Genomic DNA, 26,438 nt, shown 5'->3' with positions numbered 1-26,438 from the left:
TTTCTTAGCCCCAATCCATATTCACCTACTATGTTTCTTTCTCTCCCTTTTCCTACACTCGAATTCCAGTCACCCATGACTATTAAATTTTCGTCTCCCTTCACAATCTGAATAATTTCTTTTATTTCATCATACATTTCTTCGTCATCTGCAGAGCTAGTTGGCATATAAACTTGTACTACTGTAGTAGGTGTGGGCTTTGTGTCTATCTTGGCCACAATAATGCGTTCACTATGCTGTTTGCAGTAGCTTACCCGCATTCCTATTTTCCTATTCATTATTAAACCTACTCCTGCATTACCCCTATTTGATTTTGTATTTATAACCCTGTAGTCACCTGACCAGAAGTCTTGTTCCTCCTGCCACCAAACTTCACTAATTCCCACTATATCTAACTGCAACCTATCCATTTCCCTTTTTAAATTTTCTAACCTACCTGCCCGATTAAGGGATCTGACATTCCACGCTCCGATCCGTAGAACGCCAGTTTTCTTTCTCCTGATAACGACATCCTCTTGAGTAGTCCCCGCCCGGAGATCCGAATGGGGGACTATTTTACCTCCAGAATATTTTACCCAAGAGGACGCCATCATCATTTAATCATACAGTAAAGCTGCATGTCCTCGGGAAAAATTACGGCTGTAGTTTCCCCTTGCTTTCAGCCGTTCGCAGTACCAGCACAGCAAGGCCGTTTTGGTTATTGTTACAAGGCCATTGCAACTACTGAAAAGGCTGCTGCCCCTCTTCAGGAACCACACGTTTGTCTGGCCTCTCAACAGATACCCCTCCGTTGTGGTTGCATCTACGGTACGGCTATCTGTATCACTGAGGCACGCAAGCCTCCCCACCAACGGCAAGGTCCATGGTTCATGGGGGGGGGGGACTTGAGCATTTTGTCACATAATTTGCTATCAAATGTACAGTTCAGCTTTAGAAGTGGTTTAACAGCTGAAAATGCTATATTCTCTTTCCTCTGTTAGGTACTGGATGGATTAAACAAAAGGTATCGAATGCTAGGAATATTTTTTGATTTCACTAAGGCATTTGATTTTGTTGGATCACAAAATATTGCTCCAGAAGTTGGACAGTTATGGAATACGGGGAGTGGCTCAGAATTCTTTTCACCTCATACTTTAACAATGGTCAGCTGTGATGGGGGGTCAGGGAAGGTTACGGTCAAATGGAAGGGGGGGGGGGGGGGTGCTGCAGTATTAGTGTTGGGGCCAATCCTGTTCCCTATTTATATACAGGTAATTCTAAAATATTTTTGTTTGCTAATGACACTAGCTTGGTAGTAAGGGATGTTGTGTGCAACATTGGCTTGGATTCAAATAGTACAGTTCGTGACCTAAGTTCATGGCGTGTAGAAAATAAACTAACACCAAAACACAGTAAGACTCAGTTTTTACAGTTTCTAATACACAATTCAACAAAAGCTGACATTTTAATTTTACGGAATGGGCATATTGTTCATGAAACTGAACAGTTCAAATTTCTAGGTGTTCAGATAGATAGTAAACTGTCATGGAAAGCCCATGTTCAGGATCTTGTTCAAAGACTTAATCCTGCCATTTTTACTATTCGACAAGTATCTGAAATAAGTGTTTGTTCGACACAAAAATTAGTCTACTTTGTTTATTTTTGTTCCCTTACATCATATAATATTATATTTTGGAGTAACTCTTCCCATTCCCAAAGGATATTTTTGGCTCAGTATTAGGCAGCTCGGGCAATAAGTGGTGTAAGTTCATGAACTTCTTGTCCATCTGTAATGCTGCGCTTTGTGCACACACGATACTCTTTAAAGCCTGTACTATGGTAAGTTGACGGGCTTCACCTTGTGAGAAAGGATTTTTGTATAGATATTGTCCGCGTGTACCTGAATGGAGGCAAATCAGACTTACATCCACTCTGTAATAACAATGATACGTCAAGCAAGTCCGAAATGCAACTACACGTCAGGACGGACCAGAAACAACACAGAAGATGATACGAATTTGTTAACAATACGGTCGCCAGCCTAAGTAGGCATTAACTGAGTACAAGTTGATGTACGTTCGTGCAAAACAACACGTAGTAACACTGCATAATGTGGTAAATTTTAGAACCAGAAACTCTACTGAACTGATAATTTCACTATCTGTACTAATATGGATAAACCATAAATACATAACATTGCACTATAATGTTTACTATAAAACTTCGTACTGTCTATTTATCTGATTAAAATCGGGCATAGGTTACCCTAGAAATAGCACTTTCGAAACACACACACAATGTCAATCTTTGATAAAGGTAAAACACTGATAAATTTTGGCCTTTATATTGACTTTAACTTTGTTGGTCAAATCAGTTCAGTACACTTCAGAATTCAAATGAATAAGAAAGAGGAGGGGGGGGCACCTTGAAACTGTTGTGATCTCTTTATTAAAACAACTAATTACTGAAATCATTATGCATCAAGATTTCCAATATATGATTTACTACTCCTTTTGTCTTATTTCCTGCTCATTTAAATACCATTATATCTGTCTCGAAATAATTAAACTTCATTACTAAATCAATTTCAAAATTATCTTCCAACTTTGTCAGGCCTTTGTTATTCGTCTATTAGTTCATTCTAACATAGCTAGGTCTGCAGGTAATTATTATTAACATAAACTTTAATTCTTCATTTCGGGACACTCGGATTGCACAACATTTGGAAAGGACCCTGGCTAGGTTAGTTGTGAGGATAATTAAATGATAGGACAGTTCTGGTAAAATTTGTTATTGAACAGTATGGAATAAAAGTAACACTGGTCCACACGAATACAATACTAAAAGTTTCAACCTGTTTGTATCGATGTGGCGGTTGGCGGGCTGCGAGATGGCGAGGCACAGGGCACACATACAATCACAGCTATGGCTCTTGATGTATCGGCACTTTATTTCTTCATAGCATTGCAATACTTTTCCATTTAGTGCCTATGGAATTTTGCCATGCTGTATAGGCGTCGGAACGGCATATCCGAGGCTCAATGAAACTACGTCCTCCGGGAGAGCCTCCTCGATCCAGAACGTGTTGCTCAGACCAATGCCCAACTCCGACTACCACTGCTGAGCCCGTTATACCGTGCAGCGCCTGTGTGCATTTTCCCGCGCTCGCCTGCCATCCACCTTTTACCTCTCCCTTACAGACAGGGTATTCACCCAAGGTTTTGCATTCTACATATTCTAATACATTGCCTACGCATGGACCAGACGCACAACTACGATTTTAACATCTTACAACAGTCTCAACAATTGTTACACTTCAATTCTATTGCAATATTGCTTGAAATTTGACATAAACATTAATATTCACATCGAAATTTGTTTACAGTTTTCTTTAACATAATGGCATGAAACAAAAAAGAAATGAAATCAGAACATCGATTACACTAATTTATTGAAAATCAGAATAAAAAATTATTGTATGTACACTAGTACAGCGTTGTTGTTGTTACAAACCCCTGTTCACTAGTATGGGTATTCTGACATTGGCCTCTCATTATATAAATTCTTTACTGTAGTATCTTGTTAACAATGTCAGCTTACTCCCAAGAGTTAGCAGCTTTCACTCAGTTAATACTAGGCAGAAATCCTATCTGGATTTGGATTGCACTTCCTAAACTCTTGTGCAGAAAGATGTGTAGTATACTGCTGCTACCACAAGAATTCAAAAATCTTAGCAGGCCACGTGCTTTGAAATCAAAACTGAAGAGTCTCGTCATGGGTCACTCTTATTCTGTCGAGCAGTTCCTTGAAAAATTAAGCTAATTCTCATGTCACATTGTTTATTGCGTTTACTTAAACTTATGGTTTGACTTTTTTGGATTCATAAACGTTTTATTTTATCTGTTATTACTTTTATGTTGTAATTTCATGTACTGACACATTCCAGGACATTGGAGATTTGCCACTCAATTTGGTCCTACAGAACTAGACATGTAGATAAATAAATAGGCAGAGCACTGAATATAGACACCCATCTTCTCCTCAGGCGAAAAAGTTCAAAACAGAACCACCCACCAAAAAAAAAAGGAAAAAAAAGACGAAAAGCTTCTGATTGTGTTTTGGGATGCTCCCACATGTTTACATAACTGATTGTCTGTTATAAGGGATAACGGAAAATTCTTTAGTGCATAGAGACGCTAAAACCCCCAACGTCAAGTTTGTTGTATTAGACACAGCCTAGCACCAATAATCTGGCAATCTGATAGTGCTTGACCACACGTTACGTGCAGCTGAGGAGGCTCTGCGAAATATGAAAGTTCAACTGGTTCCAAGCCCTCCTTACATCCTCAGTCTTGTGTTTGTTTTATTCATTTTTCCCCTCTACTCAAGAGAGACACCAGGGGTAATCATTACACCGCAAACAGTGAGATGAAGGCAACTGCAAGTCCTGGATTCGAGAAAAGTCGGAAGAATTTTTCAGTGATGAAATAAGAAAACTTGGCACACTTTGAGAAAAATGTGTTAGTCATAATAGTACATATGCTGAAAAAGAAATACATGACTCTGAAGCTTAAGAATTGTACTTTGATATACTTTTTGCCCAATCTTCCTAATTGTTTTGTTTGTGTTTTACAAGCATGTGTGCTTTACTTTTGAACTTATACTTGTAATGGGGGAAAAGAAAGCCTCCAACTTTGACAGCTTTTCTATGTCTGAGGAGAGTGGTGATGAATATACTAATATTTGAAAGAGAACAAAAATTGTGCTGTCTTTGTCATCTGATAACCAGAAAAATGTAAACCCAGTATCAAGCAAGCTCCAGCAGTACAGTCACTATAAAGAATATATAAATTTCAAATTTACGTGGACAGATGAGGCAAGCAAGCCTACATCAAAATGATTGGTGTAATGTGGTGTTGTCAAATGGGTTTATGGTACATAACAAGCTGAAAAGGCATTGGCAACAAAACCATCTATCAACAACCACTAGAGTATTTTCAACATATGTGTACATTCATTCATCTTCTGTCATGATGGAAATAAGAGTTAAACTCTCAGGTGAAGTCCTTCTGGCATCATTCAAAATTTCTGAAATGATTGACAAGAAACAGAAACCCCAACATGTCGGCAAGCTTATTTTACTCGCATGTAAAGAAATTTTTGTTCCTGGGTTGGGACAGGAAGCAGTTGGAATAGATTTCAAAAATACTTCTATGATATAGTTAATCGCTGCATTGTGGGCACGTTAGTTGATATTCAGAGTAACATTAGAGAAAACTTAACATGTAATTTGCACTACAGTTAAATGAAAGCAGTGACATTTCTAAAAACACTTAATTATTATCTTGTGAGAGTTTTTTTTTGTGTAAATCAGGAGTTATTGAGCAATTCCTGTTTTGTCGAGAACCGGAAACAATCCCCACTGGAACTGATACACGCTGAAGTGCCAAAAAAACTGATGTAGGCATGCATATTCAAATACAGAGATGGGTGAACAGGCAGAATACAGCGCTGTAGACAGCAATACCTATATAAGACAAGAAGTGTCTGGCGCAGTCTGCTGCTACAATGGCAGATTATCAAAATTTAAATGATTTTGAATGTTATGGTATAGTCGGCGCACGAGCGATTGGACACAGCATCCCGAGGTAGCGATGAAGTGGGGATTTTCCTGTACGACCATTTCACAAGTGTACTATCAGTATCAGCAATCCAGTAAAACATCAAATCTCCAACATTGCTACGGCCAGTAAAAGACCCTGCAACAACGGGACCGATGATGACTGAAGAGAATTATTCAGTGTGACAGAAGTGCAACGGTTCTGCATATTGCTGCAGATTTCAGTGCTCGGACATCAAAAAGTGTCAGCTTGTGAACCATTCAATGAAACATCATCGAAATGGGCTTTCGGCATTGAAGGCTCACTCGTATCCCTTGATGACTGCACGACACAAAACTTTACACCTCGCCTGGGCACCCCCAACACCGATATTGGACTGTTGATGACTGGAAACATGTTGCCTGGTAGGATGAGTCTCGTTTCAAATAGTATTGAGCAGCTTGACATGTACAGGTATGGAGACAACCTCGTGAATCCATGGACCCTGGATGTCGGCAGGGGGCTGTTCAAGTTGGTGGAGGCTCTGTAATGGTGTGGGACGTGTAGTTGGAGTAATAGGGAACCCCTGGTACTTAAAAATATTACTCCGACAGAAGAGACTTATGTAAGCATCCTATGTGATCACCTGCATCCACTCATGCCCATTGTGTATTCCAACAGATTTGGACAATTCCAGCAGGACAATGCGACACCCCTCATGTTTAGAATTCCTATAGAACACGTGAAGCAATACTGACCTTACGACTTATCTTAGAAGAAAGATTAAGGAAAGGCAAACCTACGTTTCTAGCATTTGTAGACTTAGAGAAAGCTTTTGACAATGTTGACTGGAATACTCTCTTTCAAATTGTAAAGGTGGCAGGGGTAAAATACAGGGAGCGAAAGGCTATTTACAATTTGTGCAGAAACCAGATGGCAGTTATAAGAGTCGAGGGGCATGAAAGGGAAGCAGTGGTTGGGAAGGGAGTAAGACAGGGTTGTAGCCTCTCCCCGATGTTGTTCAATGTGTATATTGAGCAAGCAGTAAAGGAAACAAAAGAAAAATTCGGAGTAGGTATTAAAATTCATGGAGAAGAAATAAAAACTTTGAGGTTCGCCGATGACATTGTAATTCTGTCAGAGACAGCAAAGGACTTGGAAGAGCAGTTGAATGGAATGAACAGTGTCTTGAAAGGAGGATATAAGATGAACATCAACAAAAGCAAAACAAGGGTAATGGAATGTAGTCTAATTAAGTCGGGTGATGCTGAGGGAATTAGATTAGGAAATGAGGCACTTGAAAGTAGTAAAGGAGTTTTGCTATTTGGGGAGCAAAATAACTGATGATGGTCGAAGCAGAGAGGATATAAAATGTAGGCTGGCAATGGCAAGGAAAGCGTTTCTGAAGAAGAGAAATTTGTTAACATCCAGTATTGATTTAAATGTCAGGAAGTCATTTCTGAAAGTATTCGTATGGAGTGTAGCCATGTATGGAAGTGAAACATGGACGATAAATAGTTTGGACAAGAAGAGAATAGAAGCGTTCGAAATGTGGTGCTACAGAAGAATGCTGAAGATTAGATGGGTAGATCACATAACTAATGAGGAAGTATTGAATAGGATTGGGGAGAAGAGAAGTTTGTGGCACAACTTGACCAAAAGAAGGGACCGGTTGGTAGGACATGTTCTGAGGCATCAAGGGATCACCAATTTAGTATTGGAGGGCAGCGTGGAGGGTAAAAATCGTAGAGGGAGACCAAGAGATGAATACACTAAGCAGATTCAGAAGGATGTAGGTTGCAGTAGGTACTGGGAGATGAAAAAGCTTGCACAGGATAGAGTAGCATGGAGAGCTGCATCAAACCAGTCTCAGGACTGAAGACCACAACAACAACAACAACATAGAGTGGCTCCAGGAACACTCTGCAGAGTTAAACACTTCTGCTGGCCACCCAACTCCCCAGACGTGAACATTATTGAGCGTATCTGGAATGCTTTGCAATGTGCTGTTCAGAGGAGATCTCCACCCTCTCATGCTCATGCAGATTTATGGACAGCCCTGCAGGATTCATGGTGTCAATTCCCTACAGCAGTACTTCAGACATTAGTAGAATCCAAGCCACATCATGTTGCGGCACTTCTGCGTGCTCGTGGGGTCCCTACACAATATTAGGCAGGTGTAAGTTTCTTTGGCTCTTCAGTGTAAATGCTGCTGTTCAGAGTTTCTTTCAAGATAATGGACTCAAGGTTGATGGATTGCTTTGCTATATGTACTGATGGCATAGTTACAATGAGAGAAAATACAAAGGTGCTTCTAACTTCTGCGCAGAATAAAAACCCATCAGTAATAACTACTCATTGCTTTTTACATACTATCTCTGATGTTGAAGACTACCGACAGAAATGGTTTAGGTGATGCCATTCAAATGGTTGATTCAGTTACCAATAATGTAGAAACTCGTCCTTGAAAATCGTGACTGTTTGAGAAACTTTGTCAAGAAATGGATGCGGATCGTAGTGTTATTCCACAGCAAAATCCATTGGCTTTCCAAAGGGAAGATACTTAACAGAGTTTTAAAAGACAAACACTTGCATTTTGTGAAACTAATGATGATAAGTTTGGTTAATGTGAATCTCCTGAAACCTCATTTACCGAGCGAGGTGGCGCAGTGGTTAGCACACTGGACTAGCATTCGGAAGGACGACAGTTCAATCCCGCGTCTGGCCATCCTGATTTAGGTTTTCCGTGATTTCCCTAAATCGCTCCAGGCAAATGCAGGGATGGTTCCTTTGAAAGGGCACGGCCGACTTCCTTCCCTAATCCGATGAGACCGATGGCCTCGCTGTTTGGTCTCTTCCCCCAAACAACCCCAAAACCTCATTTGCTGTTCTGAGATGGGGAACTCTTCCAGTATTTTCAACAAACTTTATGCTTTGAATTCAAGTATGCTGGGACAGCATGAAACGATCTTATGCTCAAGTGATGAAATCAGCTCATGGGGTTGTTGTTGTTTCCTTTTTTTTTTTTTTTAAGGATCTCTGACATAGGAGAGAATAATCTAACAGCTTCTCCAGCTACAGCTATCACATAAAGTGACTTGAATACAGAAGGAAAAAATCAAATAAAGGAACACACTATAGGGCACATACCTAAGTCAAAATATTTACCCTTGATCTTGACTGTTGGCTTAGTTTGGTTGGTTGCATCTGATGAGGAAAACCTATCCAAAGCAGAATTAAACATCTTCAAAAAAGAGAAATTAAAGAAAATACTTTCTGTTTTTTGGATCTCAAATAAAAATGAATATCTGGGTGTCGTGAATAAAGCTATATGTTATTTATTGCCCTTTGTAGTGTCTTCCATGTGAGAGTCTGGATTCTCTCTGTTGAAGACTATAAAATGTGACTATAGGTCTCAGCTCCTGGACATGGACAGTGAGGGGTGTGTGTGTATCTGTGTGTGTGTGTGTGTGTGTGTGTGTGTGTGTGTGTGTGTGTGTGTCAATAGTTCCTCCATGCATAGATCTACTTTGCAAAAATCACCAGGGACAAGTATCTCACTAGTTTTAAATTTTGTCTTTTTACATTTCTGATGTTATTGTTTATTTTATATGTTCCTGCTTAAGAGCCATAATTCTATGTTCTTATGTTTCTATGCAAGTGTCTTACATGATTAGCTTTGTGAGATTAGTATATCATAGTTTGCACATAAAAAAATGTGTTCTTTGTACTTTGTGTGGTTTTTTCATGTTCTTGTTTAAGAGTAATAAGCTTGTTTTATTTCATGCTTTATGCTTGTTTCTGTTAAAGAGCCTTGCATAATAAAGTTGTAAAATTTATATGTCATAGTCATTCCATAATTTTTAAAAATGTATTGAGTGTACTGTATGTGTTTCCTTTTTTGCAACTAGGGAAAAAATCACATGTAGGGATGTAGCAAAAGTTTGGAACATATTTCCATGTGCCTGAAAGGAAAAGGGTTAGTCAGCAATGTTGGCAATTGGCATTCAGAGAAAAGATTAACTGTTACCTGCAACAAGACACGATACACACAATTTCTGACATGTAATTCTTCTAAAAATAATCTGATTTCCCAAGATGGGCAAACAGAAATTTTATGACTGAGGATACATGGAAAGTTGTCTTGAATCACATTCAAGATCTCGTGCAGAAACTGAATGCTGCTTCTTTCACTATAAGAAACACTCGGAAATGGGCAGTCAGACAACAGATTTGTAGTGTTGGTTTGTGAACTTCTTGTAGGCTATTGATGAAATTTCAGATTGAAGCCAGATCATGCTGACTTCTTGCCACAGTAGTTCTGCTGGCAACCATCCCGCCATCTTCAGGTGAGTGGCAGACACTTGCCTGAAGATGGCTGGATGGTTGCCAGCCGAAATATTGTGGCAAGAAATCGGCATGATCCGGCTGCAATCCCAAAATCTCATCAAAAATTCAGTACACCGGGAAAATTTAAAGAATCACTTCTTGTAGGCTATTGTTCAGGTGCCTTGGAATCCCAACTCTGCCATCTTATGTATAGATTTCATCATGGAATTTATCATCTTCAGTATTGACTCGTAAGAAGAAAATGCAAAACATTTAGTGAACACTTGATGGAAAAACGATATGCACTTAGATAATGCTTTGCTATGGCAGTACAGAAAGGTGTGCAGCTGTACAGTAGATTTCATTTTCAATAGGCTTCCAGTACAATTGAAAAAAAAAGTGATCAACTCAAAAGTATTCAAGTTGAAAGGTTTTCTTGCAGGACACAGGAACTCCTTGCGGTAGTTGAGAAGTTTTATCTGAAATGTGTTGTTTATTTGTATATTGTCTCAATATTTTTCTTATTTTGTAAATTCATTTGTGTACTTCATTTATAAATTTTCTGATCAGCATTCTGTAAACTATGCAAAGACTTGATCCATTACCAACTAGCTTCCACTTGTGTGGTATCAGGGTGTTTGACAAATAAAAATAACCATATGTATTCAAATACTTGTAAGTGAGCTCCCACACATGCTTTTGCACATAGCCCGAAGGCTGCCATCTTGCAAAATCCCACTTGCAACTTCATGAAACAAAGTTACAGTGGAGCTGTGATTAGCATCCAACCATGTCACACAAGAAAGGAAATGCCATTTGTTTACTATGCAGTACTGTGTTGCAGCGTACACTGAAACTAGAAACAATAATACAGTGTGTTCCACATAAAACTAGTACACCTCACACCCGAGATGCAAGTAACAATGAACTAACTGAAAATGAATAGATAATAGTATGAATGTGAATTTCTGTAGTTACGTTCCATCTAAGATTGTCTATTGTATGAAGATTGTCAGCATACACGTTGCTTTTTAGCGAGCTCATTAAATAAAATACGCAGTGTAAAGTAGCCAATGTTTGAGGCAGTGTTGCCACTTCACAGGCAATTCGACTAGAGATGATTAACTGGTACGCGAGGCATACCAGTGTTATGTGGTACACCCTGTTTTATTAGGCAACAAATGACAGTGTCTATTTTATGTGTTTTCCTCCTAAATACATCATAATCGTACATGTATAACTGTATCTCGCAAAATAAACAGTAGTAAATATATGTAAAGAAACAAAATGGAAAAAATACAAGCAAAATCGCATTTTGTAAGGTGCATCATTTTGAGCGACATTACAACTACCACTCCAGAAAGAAGACCCTTTAATAGTAAACATCGAGACAGGAAACCATTAATGATACTGACATAGACTACGGATCTTAATTTGTAACAGAATATCTGCACGTTGGGCGATAGTGAAGCGCACGGAGATGGGAGGCTGGCAGGAGAACGGGAAAGACACAACCAAGGCAGGCAGGCCTAAAGAGCTGAAGACAACAGCAAACGTAAGCTCCTGGAAACCCCAGGTGGGTGGACCGTGGCTTAGCGGGAGCCACGTGGCAGAGGACAAGGAGAAGACACAGGGGCTCGTTCACAAAACGCGTGGCGCCATGTAGGTGGTTTTCCTAACGGTCAGAGCGGAAGCTTCTGGAACAGTCTGGAAACTTCTAGAAGCTTTGGTCGATTGCAAAACTGAGATTGGTCGGTGCTCAGAAACGAACACCTTCCAACAACATGATTGGCCACGCACATTAAAGGGGGGAAGAAAAAAGAACAGGAGCTACAAAAAACCGTAGCGACTTTGAAACACTGGTTCCTGGGGCGTCGAGGGGAGAGGTTGGTTCTGGCGAGGTGTGCGACCTTGTTACTGGGACAGAGTACTTGTAGCGAGAGCCTCAGGATCATTTGGTGTTCCATGGCAGCCGTGGAGGTGCCTACGAAGCTTTTGGCGAGGTAGAATTTATATCTCGCTGAGGCGAGAACCTTTGCAGCGATAAGCATTAGATCACTGTAGTGGTCGTACATTCGCAACGGCGGTTAGGGAAGTAAAGTAAATTGCTGATCACGTGTCGTTTTCATTCTATGCTGAGGCTTCACGTTGTTAGTCGTGAGTGTAGTTCTAAATATAATTGCAATTGCCATAGCTGATGTCAGTATTCCGCACTTGAATTAACGACTGCGAATATATCACAGGACAGTGCCAGACAGAGCGATTGCCAAATGTGAATAGGCAGAACTAAAATGTTGCTCGTACTGTGTAATCTTGTATAGAGTAAATTGCAGAACAGTAAAGAATTTAACACTACTGAGTGTATCATTTCATAGCTAGTACTTTCCTTTTTCATTTTATTATCTCTTTATTTGTGTATTTCATGTTTGCAACCATCTGGTGGAGGCAGTGTTTGCAGGTCAGCACATCTGAACATTCTAGCATATACTGAGGATATGGTTAGAAACCAACCAGACTTGCATACGACTACTTGATGTCACATACAGAGCAAAGGATAAACTTACCCTTCTGGAGAGTGCATAAGTGTCAGGGTGACAAATTAGCATTGTAAAATCCGTTGTGCAAAATTTTTCATTTATACGTTCGGCTCACAGGCTTACCCATCAGCAGAAAAGAGCAAAACAGAAGCGGTAGTTTACAATTTTATCCACATGAGGAAAGTTGGACAGAAAAAGGCCCTGTGTGTACGCATCATGCAAGTTTATCACAAAGCAGTAAATATCTGATATGTTAATGGAATTCATCATATAAGTTTTATTCCCAGGGATTTGATAGCATGTGGCAATGAAATTACAGCATGGAACTTGGGGTCAAGTAAACTCTTGAACTGTGTCCATGCAGTACTCTTTTCAAGACTTTCTCCCTATGGTATAAACATATGTGGTTAGCTAAGCAGCATTAGCCTAATATGTTAAGTAGTCAAGAAGTAATTACACTAAATTTTTTGTCTCACTTGGCGGTGCACATTCACAGGTAGCTCAGCTGGCAGAACAGTTTGAGTCAGCCTTGTGTGGCTATTCTCCACTAAATTTTATCATGACAAGTTTTACTTCCAATTTGTAATACTTGCCCATAATTGCAGTCTCCTGTGTAATATGTACTGACGTGTGTTGTACTAAGAGGGAGAGAGGGAGGTGTGTGTGTGTGTGTGTGTGTGTGTGTGTGTGTGTGTGTGTGTCTCTCTCTCTCTCTCTCTCTCTCTCTCTCTCTCTCTCTCTTATCTCACTGATACTTAAGTTTGCATATTAACTTCTTTCCATAGGCATTTGCAGAATCATCAAAGTTGGCACAACATTCACGTACTCACACAGGAGAACGTCCATATTCCTGCTCAGAATGTGGCAAGACCTACTCTCATTCTTCACATCTTGCTGCCCACCGCCGCACACATGGTGGTGTGGAGGATGAAAGGGCATTTGCTTGCCCTTGCTGCCCTCGAGCTTTTGCTGCAGCTACAAAATTGGCTGAGCACGCCAGATCACACCTTCAGCAGCAGCAGCAGCAACAGCAGCATGGCCACAGTACAACTACATTGTCATCTTGCAAGGTGTTTAATTATTTTGGTTCAGTTTGCTGGCGATCACTATTTTTTTGGATTAAGCTATATATCTTTGAAAGGTTTTATATCTTAGTAAATTCCTGTGTAGAAAAAACTGTCTGTAGCCAACAGTGGCTGCTGTGTAAGAGCACATAAACACCCAAACATTTGACACTTTGGGATCTATTGGTTACTTTTCATTGACTGCTGTTAAACGTAATGCAGATGCAGTAACCTGGAATATACGGCTCTTAAATCTTCTGCACTACAACTCTAAACTCCTTGAAATAGGGGTGAACCAAAATCGCGTATCTGTTACAAATATCACAATAACAACTTTACAGACTCTAACTACAATTTCAGTCACAACTAGGAGTCGCAAGTAGCGTTTAACAGTAAATGCAGTGTGCCGTCTGTTGGCCAAATTTTGTTCTTCTTTCTGTGAACCTTGCGTCATGCTACGGAGTCTAGCTGGGATTTCAGTGACAAATAGTAAGAAGCGCATTTAACATTCAACACCATGTGCCATCTGATGGCTTAAGTTCGTACTACTGTATTTCTTTCCAACATGCTATCGAGTCTTAACTGTGATTTCTGTGACAAGTCACAAGTAGCAACTAAAAAGTGCAGTTAATATTAGATGCCACATGGCATCTGTTGACCTACATTCGTATTTCGTTCTAAGAACCTTGTGTCTCATGATATGGATGTATTACGTACTTATGCTCGAAGAAATTAACCAAGATGCTAATTTGCTCTGGGACAAATTTTATACTCGGTTGAGAATTGGTGCAACCAGTGAGTGTGAAAGCCAAATAAAGGTTGTGCTAATAAGTAGACCTATAGTGTAGCCTGAAATTTTCTTGACATGTTTAAACATATTTTTCATAATAAAAGCTAAAACTGTAGGGTAATTTCAGAAAACAGGTAATGGATAAGGCTCTGATGAGTATATTGATGCATATTACACACATATGTCGAACATAAACTACTAAAAATGCAGTCTGGTGTCTATTATGTAAATTTATCAAATGTTTTAACAACCGTATTCACAAGGCGGATATTTTTTTCAGACAGTACAATATGTAGTTAAACATTTGTCTGTATTTTTCAAATATTGCATAAATACTTGATCTAGTGCCAACTTTTAACTGCAAGATCAGTATTTTCCACTGTTTTCTCTTGCACATTATCAACCTTAAAACACGCAGTCTTCCAACCTAACATAGACCATGGCTGGTCAGTCTGCTATCACAACCACAATTTCAAGGTGGGAGAGATGGACAGATCAATATCACACACTAGCAAGTCATTATCACAGCAGAAAATTCTGTGGTAAAGGGTGACTTAAATAAGGTGTACTTCACATTTAATTATTATCCCTTTCAAATCACATAATGACTTCAGTGACCCTCTATACCAGTACTGATTTTGCACACTTATGTTATAAATTATGGCTCTCTTAAGCTGTGAGTTCCTCAAGAGTCGTCTTGAATCTTCACAATTCTCTCTTCTAGATGTGGAGAGGTACATAGAGCAGCCAGTAATCAAGATGGGAAATGAGTCTGGAAAATCATGGAATTATTAAACTTTTATACTGCTTTTAATTGCTAACAATATAATTTACATTATAAAACTGCTAATATGTCTGGTAATGAAAGAAGTTGAGTGGGGGGATTTCACACTTTGCATAAACGATATCACTACATTATTTTATGAACTTAGAAACTAACCTTACTTCTGATGAAGAAGTTGTAAGGACGCTGTGGCAACTTCTCCAATTCTTCTGCCAATGGTATTTCAAATTATCGGTATATTGTGCAACAGAAAAATGTGATTCAGGTGCCTGTGAACATAAGAATGTGGTTAGAATCCGTATTCTAAACCTGTTACTCTTATGTTACTGTGTTGTAATTTGCTTCACTGCAAATTTAAACGCAGCCAAAACCTCTCGGACAAACAGAAGCTAAACGATGTCAAACTTAGCTTAAGGAGGGCTATGCGTGAAGCGTTCAGTTAATTCAAAAGTAAAATTCTATGTACTGTCCTGACAGAAAATCCTAGGAAGTTCTGGTCTTATGTTAAATCAGTAAGTGGATCGAAACAGCATATCCAGACACTCTGGGATGATGATGGCATTGAAACAGAGGATGACACGCATAAAGCTGAAATACTAAACACCTTTTTCCAAAGCTGTTTCACAGAGGAAGACCGCACTGCAGTTCCTTCTCTAAATCCTTGCACGAACGAAAAAATGGCTGACATCGAAATAAGTGTCCAAAGAATAGAAAAGCAACCGAAATCACTCAACAGAGGAAAGTCCACTGGACCTGATGGGATACCAATTCGATTCTACACAGAGTATGTGAAAGAAGTTCTGCCCCCCCCCCCCCCCCTTCTAACAGCCATGTACTGTGTCTCTAAAGGAATGGAAGGTTCCAAATGATTGGAAAAGAGCATGGGTAGTCATTTCTGGAAACCCAGAATGTACTCTGTAGGAATCAACATGGATTCTGGAAACAGCGATCGTGTGAGACCCAACTCGCTTTATTTGTTCATAAGACCCAGAAAATATTAGATACAGGCTCCCAGGTAGATGCCATTTTCCTTGACTTCCAGAAGGCGTTCGTTACAGTTCTGCACTGTCACCTGATAAACAAAGTAAGAGCCTACGGAATATCAGACTAGCTGTGTGGCTGCATTGAAGAGTTTTTAGCAAACAGAACACAGCATGTTGTTCTCAATGGGGAGATGTCTACAGATATTAGAGTAACCTCTGGCGTGCCACAGGGGAGTGTTATGGGACAATTGCTTTTCACAATATATATAAATGGTCTTGAAGATATTGTCGGAAGTTGCATGCGGCTTTTAGCGGATGATGCTGTAGTATATAGAGAAGTTGCAGCATTAAAAAATTGCAGCGAAATGCAGGAAGATCTGCTGCGGATAGGCACTTGGTGCAGGGAGTGGCAAGTGACCCTTAACATAGACAAATGTAATGTATTGCAAATACATAGAAAAAAGGATCCTTTATTGTATGATTATATGACAGCAGAACAAACGCTGGTAGCAGTTACTTCTGTAAAATGTCTGGGAGTATGCGTACGGAACAATTTGAAGTGGAATGATCATATAAAATTAATTGTTGATAAGGTGGGTGCCAGGTTGAGATTCATTGGGAGAGTCCTTAGAAAATGTAGTTCATCAACAAAGGAGGTGGCTTACAAAACACTCGTTCAACCTGTACTTGAGTATTGCTCATCAGTGTGGGATCCGTACCAGGTTGCGTTGACAGAGGAGATCCAAAGAAGAGCGGCACGTTTCATCACAGGGTTATTTGGTAAGCATGATAGCGTTACAGAAATGTTTAGCAAACTCAAGTGGCAGACTCTGCAAGAGAGGCGCTCTGCATCGCGGTGTAGCTTGCTGTCCAGGTTTCGAGAGGGTGTGTTTCTGGATGAGGTAACGAATATATTGCTTTCCCCTACTTACACGTCCCAAGGAGGTCACGAATGTAAAATTAGAGAGATTCGAGCGCACATGGAGGCTTCCCGGCAGTCGTTCTTCCCGTGAACCATACGCGACTGGAACAGGAAAGGGAGGTAATGACAGGGGTACATAAAGTGCCCTCCGCCACACACTGTTGGGTGGCTTGCAGAGTATAAATGTAGATGTAGTAATTTGTGTTAAGATTCTCAACACCACTCTATCAGTATTTTCACACTTGTTCCATTAATACAAAATTAAAGTCAAAGGAAGAACATAAGTAAAACATACTTACTATTGACTTTTTTTAATATGAAATTTTGTCTTTGGGCAAGCGTATCATTCGTATATCATGTAATAGCTGTGGAAGAATCGATGGAAATACCATTTCATGTAACTTTTTGTCAGTTGGGTTATTGAAACGTTAACCTTAGGTCCTGACAGGTAATCGCCTATACAGGCGAGAATATATTTCTTACTGTATTTGCACGGCGAGCATCCCGGTTCTCGATGTACATCTAGCGGTTCTCGGCTAACGCTAGCGGTCAGAATTTTCTAAGCCCAGAGTCTGGGATGTTATTCCGGACGCGTGCTATAGTAGTCTTTATAGCAGCACGCGTCTGCGCTTGTCATATTTGTAAACAGAGAGCGATAAGCAGTTACGTAATCACTGAGGTCAACGCTCACACAGAGTCAATGCCGTGTGGCTGATGCAATAGGTAATGTGTAGTTTTTTGTAAGGATAAGGAGAGGGAAGTTTATTTAGTACGTGGACCTAAAGTCGATAAAGTTGCAGGTCTAGAAAATTTTAACAGCCGGGACGCCATCGCTTATCGGACATTTCAGATCGCAGAGGTCTATTCGGACAAAACTTCATGCTGTAATTTATATGGAGCCATGTTTTCGCTCAGCTCACTCGTTTACAAAAACTTATCGAGTGTTTATCATATGATAAAAATAGCCCTTTCTGCGTATTGTCATTCCCAAAAAACGTCGTTTCGATATCTCGAACCGTTTAGGAGATAACGACGATTTTTACGACCACTTGATTCCCGAAGCGCAGGAAAGGATTCGGACGCGCCGCGAGCGACCCATCCGCGGATATAACAGCCAATATCTCAAGAACGAAAAGACGTACCATTCCGGTCTCAACTTTAAATACAATTTAGATATATTGGTCACATTTCATACGCAATAATGTATGACCTTAAATGAGCTATACGGATAGTCTACACAGTGTGATTTTACCTTTGCAAATTCTTAAAAATTTCGTGCAGCCATGTTTTCACAGTTTCGTGCAGCACAGTAACTATGACGAATAACGAAAATAAATTCAGACCTTTATCGGGCAAAGATGTCAAGCTATAAGATGCGGAAGAATCAATTTTTTTCACCGAACAGTTTTCTCGAAATCGGATGATAGTATTCCATAGCTAGCGTCGCGTCCGTTCTAGAACTATACCTGCGGTTGTGTTCAAGCTGTCGCGCTCTGTCAGTGGCTTCTGTCGCTCACTTAGGGCACGGCCTTGGTAGAAATCGGAGGGAGAAAAGTTGCGAATTCGTTAACTGCGATCCTGAATTGTGACAAATCGCAGTACCGAAAACTAACATTCACAGAAATCACCGATATCGGAAAATCGCATTTTAGCCTATCCGTACCGTGAAATTCGGCGTCAGGGGCGCGAGCACACCTTCTGTTGTGCACGTGTTAAGCAGCTTCTGCGCATGCGCGACTGGCCTGACGCAATTGCCTTATGGGTCAAATACATGCGAATCAGATGAACAGTGTGCACGGTTTGTTCTATGCGTTACATCTCAACTAGAAGTTTACGTCAATGCCACTAGATACGCCCACATATTTCCATTCGCTTGGCAATTCCATTAGGTGCTAGCACACCTGTCAGATGTGCCAATTCACTCGGTGTATAGTAAATTAAATCGGACGTCAGTATAGGTTGTAGTTATACTGACAAAAAACTTATTACGTGAGTTTCTGAATGAGTTATATATATATATTAAGTTTTGGATTTTATCTTATATTTATCCTTTTTATTCCTAACAGAAGAGTAGATCAATTAAGTTGGTTTCATTTACCTGTAGTCAGGTGACCATGTTGATAGACATTAAGGTGTACTACCTGAATTTAATCAGTTCCATAAAAGACAGTGTGTGTTTGAAGTTGATTTGGTGCTGTGTGGGTGACAGTATGGACACGAAACAGTGAATCGGATTTTGTGTGCAGGGTCAAGATGAACTCTGTTGAATCTATTTTAAGAGCTAACCGAAAACTAAATTACCAGGATAAGTTAGCTGCAAAGGAACTAGGGCCCCCTAGACCAGATCTCTTGATTGAGAATGTGACAAAATCAGTTAAGCGTGACTACAAGCGAACATTTAACAAAGAATTGTATGATAAGCATAAGTGGCTGTGTGGGTGCAACTTAAGACAGGCACTGTATTGTTTCCCATGTCTGATTTTCAGCCCAGAAGTCAATTCGTGGACCAATAAAGGTGTTAGAGATCTTGTACATTTGTCTGAAAAAATAAAAAAGCGTGAAAAATCCCATGTACACAAAAATGCAAACATTGAACTCTCAGTTCTTGGTAAAGTGAACATCAGTACTCAGCTTGACAGTGTATACAGAGAGTCTGTCAGGAAACATAATGAGCAAGTGGACAGGAATAGACATATCCTCTCCAGGTTAATAGACTGCATAAAATTTTGTGGGGCATTTGAGTTAGCTTTACGTGGTCATGATGAAAGGGAAGATCCAGAAAACCCAGGAGTCTTCCGTGGGCTTGTAAATTTAGTAAGTGCTATTGATGGCTCAATGAAGGAGCACTTAGAAACAGCAACTGTATTTAAAGGTACATCCAGAACAGTTCAAAATGAGCTTCTGGATTGTATGCTAAGTGTATGCAGAGAAATTATAACTCAAGAAATTTTAAATGCGCATTATTTGGCTATAATGGCAGACGAAACAACAGATGTGTCCACCATGCAACAGTTGGTGATTGTGTATAGATACGAACTTAATGGCTCTGTTGTGGAGAGGTTTTGGGGCTTCTTTAACCCTGACACACAGGATGCTGAGACGCTATTTAAGGTGATAAAGTCTGAATTGCAAAAGCATGCAGATGGAAAGAAGGAAAAAGTGATCGCACAATGCTATGATGGTGCTGCTGTTATGAGTGGAGGCATCAATGGTGTTCAGGCAAGGATTAAGCAGATGTATCCAAGGGCTTATTACATTCACTGCTACGCTCATCAACTTAATCCGGTTTTGCAAAAAGCTGCATCTGTAAACAAATCTGCTAGAATATTTTTTTCTAATCTCTCAGGCTTTCCAGCTTTTTTCTCCCGGTCGTCACACGGAACATGTGTGCTAGACAGAGTTGTGCAAACTAGTCTACCACGGATAGCAGCTACAAGATTGGTGTTTAACATTCAGACAGTCAACACAATTAGAGAGAACAAGGAAAGTATGATAGAGTGTTTAGGAGAAATTACCCTCTCTGATCGTGTAGATGACAAAACCAGACGAGAAAGTTATGGCCTCCTCTCCAATTTGAAAAATCCTGAGTTCTTGTTTTGGCTAGAATTTTTTCATAGGATCATGCCACATGCAGATATACTCTTCAGGAAACTACAACAACAGAATGTTGAAGCGATAACTGCTAGACAATACTTATTGGAGTTTGAAGATGTAATTACAAGAATAAGAAATACTGCCATTGAAGAAATTTCATTTGCCACTGAAGAAATTTCGTCATCGTGTGAAGAACAAATTCAGAAGAAAAGAAAATCAGAAACCAAAGTAGAAAATGCGAAGGAAGTTTGTGATGCCATAATAAGTCATATGAATGAAAGATTTTCATTCACTGATCACCTTGTGGCATCAAAATTGTTAGATGTGAGCTCATTTTCTCTGTTTTCGACAAATTTTCCTGAGAGAGAACTTGATATTACTGTTGAAATGTACCCATGGTTATCGAAGGTGCAGCTGAGAACAGAGCTAGAAGTACTCTATAGTAGAAAAGACTTCCAACGCGCAGGTGGTGCTGTTGCAATTCTACAGCTTCTATTAGACAACAAATTGGATCTAGACACTTTTCCGCAGTTATGTGAACTAATGAGGATAATTATAACTACTCCTCTTACAACAGTTGAACCTGAACGTTGTTTCTCAACAATGAAAAGGATAAAAACCTTTCTTCGAAACACAGTGACAGAGAACAGGCTTTCGGCATTGGCAATGCTCACAATTGAGAAAAAGTTTGTTAATCATACTAAAGACTTCAATCATAGAGTGATTGAGACATTTGCTCGATTAGAAAACAGACGCATGGATTTTCTTTATAAATAGGCAATGTCAGTCATGCTGCAGTGTAGTTTTCTCTGTTTAATATATACCTACAGTACAGTGTAATGTGTATTAATATTAACTTTTGTGTGGACTATACGGAAGAATAGGACATTTCGTAAGAAGAGGTTATGCCTGTTCCCTGATTCAGAAACTGAGATTTGGTGAGTGATAAAACTTAAGCAATAGTAATATTTAGCTGACGAGATGGAGAGTAGTGAAAACTTAATGATTAATGGAAAATCTCACATAAAGGTGTGAAACAAATACTAAGAAAGAGATAGAGGGGCTGGCCAGTACTTACCTCAGCTCAGTACAGCCGATAGATACACAGAACAGAACAGAAAATTTACGTATCCTTGCTTTCGGAACTTTGTTCCTTCGTCAGTGAGGAGAGAGGGGAAAAAAGGGGAAGAAGGGAAAGTGGATTCAGTTACTCACAACCCAGATTATGAAGCAACAGGGGAAAGGTTTACCTCCCTGTTTACCTTTCCCCTGTTGCTTCATAACTTGGATTGTGAGTAACTGAATCCACTTTCCCTTCTTCCCCTTTTTTCCCCTCTCTCCTCGCTGACGAGGGAACAAAGTTCCGAAAGCTAGGATACGTAAATTTTCTGTTCTGTTTTGTGTATCTATCGGCTGTACTGAGCTGAGGTAAGTACTGGCCAGCCCCTCTATCTTTGTTAGTAGTGAAAACGTTATATTATTTTGCTCTTGTCCGAAACCCTACTAAATTATGTACAAAACAATAAAATTTCACAAAAACAAGTCTTTCTTTCATCAGATTATTATTATTATTATTATTATTATTATTATTACTGGCCGTGGCTGCAGTTGTAAAAAATTTTTCGTAATCACAACTGTTATGCAGCAGACGCTATTTCATGCATTGGGTTACATGTTGAAGAATTTAACACTCGAGTGCTTAAACTCACGCCAAACTGTAGTCAGTTGAAGAGGAAATGTTCAAGGAGGAGCATGTAAAAACAGATAAATGAAAAGGTCTTTGCAAGATTTGTAGATGTCTACATTATACAGTATCCGTATTGTACACTTTCATTGAATGAATACTTTCTTTAGTTTAGCTATGTTGCCCCAGGATAATGCCATGAGACATCAGATAGTGAAAATATTAGATGAGTTAACTCCATTGTCTTCAACCAAACATACAGCAGATGCTCTCAAGTGTGATACCAAACAGAGCTTCTTAATTAGTTTAGCTCCCAATTTACTCAGTTTTATCTGACTGGACCCAAGGTATTATATACATAGTCCAAAATTTCGTAATAAAGGTCTTCATGATTGCGACTTTAAGACACAAACTGTCTAAGAAGAAAATCACTTTAAAGTTTCTGCATTGAGTAATGTGTTTCCTTATTAGGTACAGTCTGGTAATAAAGAACAAACTTGTTTTAAATTGTTCTTTGCTGTGTTACGACAAATGCTGTGTGCCCACTATCAACCAGAAGGTCAGTGTGTAGACAGCTGCTAATCTTTATGTAAGATTTCTTCAACAGAAGTAACAGCAATTTGTATTCTGTTTTTGAGCTCATTAACATCACAAGTTGAAGGGGAAGTGAGAATGTTCCTTCATGTATCTCCATATGAAAAAGTCACATGGGATCATGCCTTGCCATCTCGAAAGCCAAGAATGTAGACTGATGTTGTGGGTTCCTGTGCACCCTATCCTGCATGGAGACAATGTAACATTCAGCTGTCATCAACCTGAGTGTTGGTTTGTACACAACGATTTACTAAGCATGTTGCTATTGGAGATGATCCGCCTTTGCCTTCACATGGCTATTGATCTTACTTGCCTACCCAGTTACAGTTCCCCACCTACAGCTTAATGTGGACTCCAAACCTCAGTGCAAACTGGCACTTAAGACATTACCAAATTGAAGCAGTTTTCACAATGATTTCTCAATGTGGCAGTGTATTATTGAAAAATTAGTGTACTTTCTTGTTCGTGTGGTGAGGCTCCATCCTGTTGGGGCGTGAAATCAGTAGTCCTCTTGAAGTTGTGGAAAAAGTGACATCTCCTGGATATCAAGACAGTTCAAGCCAGTCACTGTGTTATCATCAAATGTCAATCCAAGTGAAGTGATAGATTAAAAATTAAGTTGGCTTCTTAACCATTTTTAAATATTTTGCTTTTCTTATGTGTGATTGCTCTATAACTGTGAAGTTCAGTACTTTTTTAAATTTTACCTTACACCATTTTTACTTGCAAGTGCACAACAGTTTTTCAATTTTGAGACATTAGTGTTAATTTTAATATCTCTGCACTGAGCTAAGTCACAGCATTGCAGTTGACATGATTGTTTTTAGGAAAATCTCCTCTACAACAGTGTTTATTACTCAAAATACCCTAAATTCAAAAATAACCCATCAAAATGACCTCCGAAAGTTTTGGTATTGAAAACTTGGAAACTGCCCTTTTTAGACCCAAAAATAACAACGAAGGAGTGATCAATCAGAGTTTATTTTTTTCCCTCTGGTTAGATATCGTAAACTAATAGACTTATACAGAGCATGAAAATTGACGAATGTTTCCTTAATTTTTTATAAATTTTTGAAATTTGAAAATCTTTGTTTGTGAAGTTTGGGGCCTATTATCTCTGATGGGACTGACTATAAAAATTTGATTTTGCACATTTTCTATGTCTATATGATGGCAAACTGTATTTTTCAATTACCATACTTTCGAGATGCGGTGTTTCCTAATCCTAGGAGTGACTGTTAAGAACACTTATTTCTTCAAAGAGCTTTAGTGATATAGAATAAGGCCTCCCAGTTGCTGTGGTAAGTTCAAGCTTTCTTAATGTTTTTCATTGGTACCCAACTTCGTTACTAGTACATTTTTGAATGATGATCATGGGTTGGCAGGGTGGTAAAAATGAACAAAAACACCGTTTTCCAAATATATTCTTTCAATCTGTGCAAACCACCATTGTCTATCATACACACATGCCACTGTGTCATTCAGTGTTAGACTGAGATTAATTTTGCTGACACTGTGGTCCACTTAAATTTCAGTTTCTGATGTTTCTTTGCATTGAACTAAGTTTTCAGCAATGCCAAGGAATTTGTAGAATTGCTTTGTTTCTTTTATTGATATACAGATTTCAAATCTGGTTTGAAGTGTTATTCTGATATGAAGAACTACCTCTTCTTTCTTGATGGGAAAATATGTGATGCCTTTAGTATTATCTTTGGAAAACACATATATGTCCTCCGTTGTAAGAATTTGGTCTGCATTCTTTCTTTGTAAGCTGGCTTTACTCACTTCAGATTTTGTTGTACCTCTTCCTCCATTTCATGCATTTTTACCATGGCAAGAGACAAAAAGTACCATTTGGTCTGCAAGCTGGAATCTGCTTTTGTTTGCAAAGATTTGAAAAATTCTTTTTGTTGTTGTATTGACCACCACTTCCATGTGAGAAGTATATGAGCTCCTCAACCTTGGGCAAATTTTTTAATGTAATTTGTTACATACTTTTGAAACACATGGACAGCTGAAGTGATGTGCTCCAAGTAGTCACTTAGAATGCAAATTGATGAATTGCAAACTTTGTCTCTCATTTTTGAAGTACTGAACAAATGGATGCACTGTTGGCCTGGTCATTGACCCAGTGGTACCTTTCTATTTCATCTTGAACCACAAGTGTAAAGTTTTCTGCAAAATCAGCTAAGACTATGCATTCAGTTTCATAAAGTTGTGCCTTTTTGTCCTTCAAAAACTTGCTTTCGAGTTTAGAAACGTAAGTGGTGAGTGTTGAGATTTTCTAAGTTATCAAGTAAAGATTCAAATTAATCTTCCTGAGATTTAACGACTGTTATCATTTCAGCCCTGTCAGTTGTGATCCACTGTTCGAAGGTAACTCCTCATAGTTGTTATAGAATTCAAAAGCAGCTTCTTTACCATGGCATTTATCATACAAACTCATCATGAAGTCACAGTTGTTAGTGTCACAGACCATTAAATCTAGTAACTTTTTGTAGCTAACATCATTGAGTTTTGCTCCTGGAGTCATCAGTTTACATTTTGAGAATATAAGCAAACACGTACAGTGTATGTTCCTGAAGATCCAGTCAAAATAAACCACATAGGGTGAAGGTCACAAAATTTTGACCTTATAATTTTGCATTCAGGATCAGCATTTTTGAAAGCTACATAAAGTTCATTTAAATTTTAGAGCAGTAGTCGTTATCGCATTGTTACTTTGTTTATAACAACTCTTGCTATCTTTGCTGCCTGAGCACATTGTTCCATTTTCATCTTCAAAAAAACTGCTGGATCTTTTCAGTTGTTTCTTCACTTAACACCTACTCCTATCTTCTTTCCTAAAACTGGTAGATTGCCTTGCTCTTTCATTAATTTTCGGGTTAGTCGAACCAAATGATCAACAACGTTGAACTTGTGAACCATTTTTTTCTCTTGACCATGAATCAGGGAGCAAACTTAAAATTTTAACTTTTTCCTCTTTAGGTGTCACTGAACGCTTGCTTTTCAATTTCTGAATTAAGCTCAAATATTCAGTGTTGGGTCATCCTGGAGGTAGGTTTTCTTCTTTTTTAGAAATACTGTTGGTATCTGCATTATTATAGCATGATTCTTACTGTTTGTCTTTTCTAATTTTGTCTGAAATTTATTGCACCTTGCTTTTCTGTTTCTGCTACTCAGTTTTTTTATTTGCAAAGTAGGAGATAACTGTAAATTAGAACAATCCAAATCCAAATTGCTACTAGCTTCGTAATTAGGAATATAAATGTCATTGACAAGGTTATATGATTCTGATCCTGGATTCATGATAAGTACTTTTAAGTCAAAATTTGAGCACAGAGAATTTCCAGGAATCACATTAACTTTCTCTTGGGAAGCTGTTTTACTTGCACTGCACAAGAACAGATGTTCAAGTTTTATTTCCCTCAAAGCTTTAATAACTGCTCTTTTACAAAAAATGTGATTGCGTTTCAAAATATATTTTTTTCTCATGATACCCACAAAAATTTTAATACAGAAGAACCAACTCGTAATTTAAACAAATTTTATCTCTCTTCATGAAAGTAATTAACATT

General features: G+C 38.9%; 1 protein-coding gene and 1 long non-coding RNA gene across 3 annotated transcripts in view; one reads left to right on the top strand and one right to left on the bottom strand.

The window, feature by feature from the left end:
* The window catches only part of LOC126473357 (zinc finger protein 239-like), a 98,459-nt gene that overhangs the window by 53,728 nt on the left and 18,293 nt on the right, over positions 1 to 26,438 (top strand). The window contains exon 4 of one of the 2 annotated variants that reach the window (XM_050100362.1): positions 13,231 to 13,515. In XM_050100362.1, coding sequence (XP_049956319.1) covers positions 13,231 to 13,515 — 285 coding nt within the window. Of the gene's footprint in view, positions 1 to 13,230; positions 13,516 to 18,989; positions 21,521 to 26,438 lie in introns of those variants that run through there. The other variant, XM_050100361.1, reaches the window with a different exon arrangement.
* LOC126473358 (uncharacterized) lies at positions 14,591 to 18,051 on the bottom strand. Its single transcript, XR_007586441.1, has 3 exons — positions 17,472 to 18,051; positions 15,240 to 15,352; positions 14,591 to 15,071 (listed from the first exon to the last, which is right to left on the bottom strand). It is a non-coding gene; the product is annotated as an uncharacterized LOC126473358 (long non-coding RNA).

The sequence above is a fragment of the Schistocerca serialis genome, chromosome 4 (genome assembly GCF_023864345.2).
Source record: "Schistocerca serialis cubense isolate TAMUIC-IGC-003099 chromosome 4, iqSchSeri2.2, whole genome shotgun sequence".
NCBI lineage: Eukaryota > Metazoa > Arthropoda > Insecta > Orthoptera > Acrididae > Schistocerca > Schistocerca serialis.
This window is presented reverse-complemented; position numbering and strand designations above follow the sequence as displayed.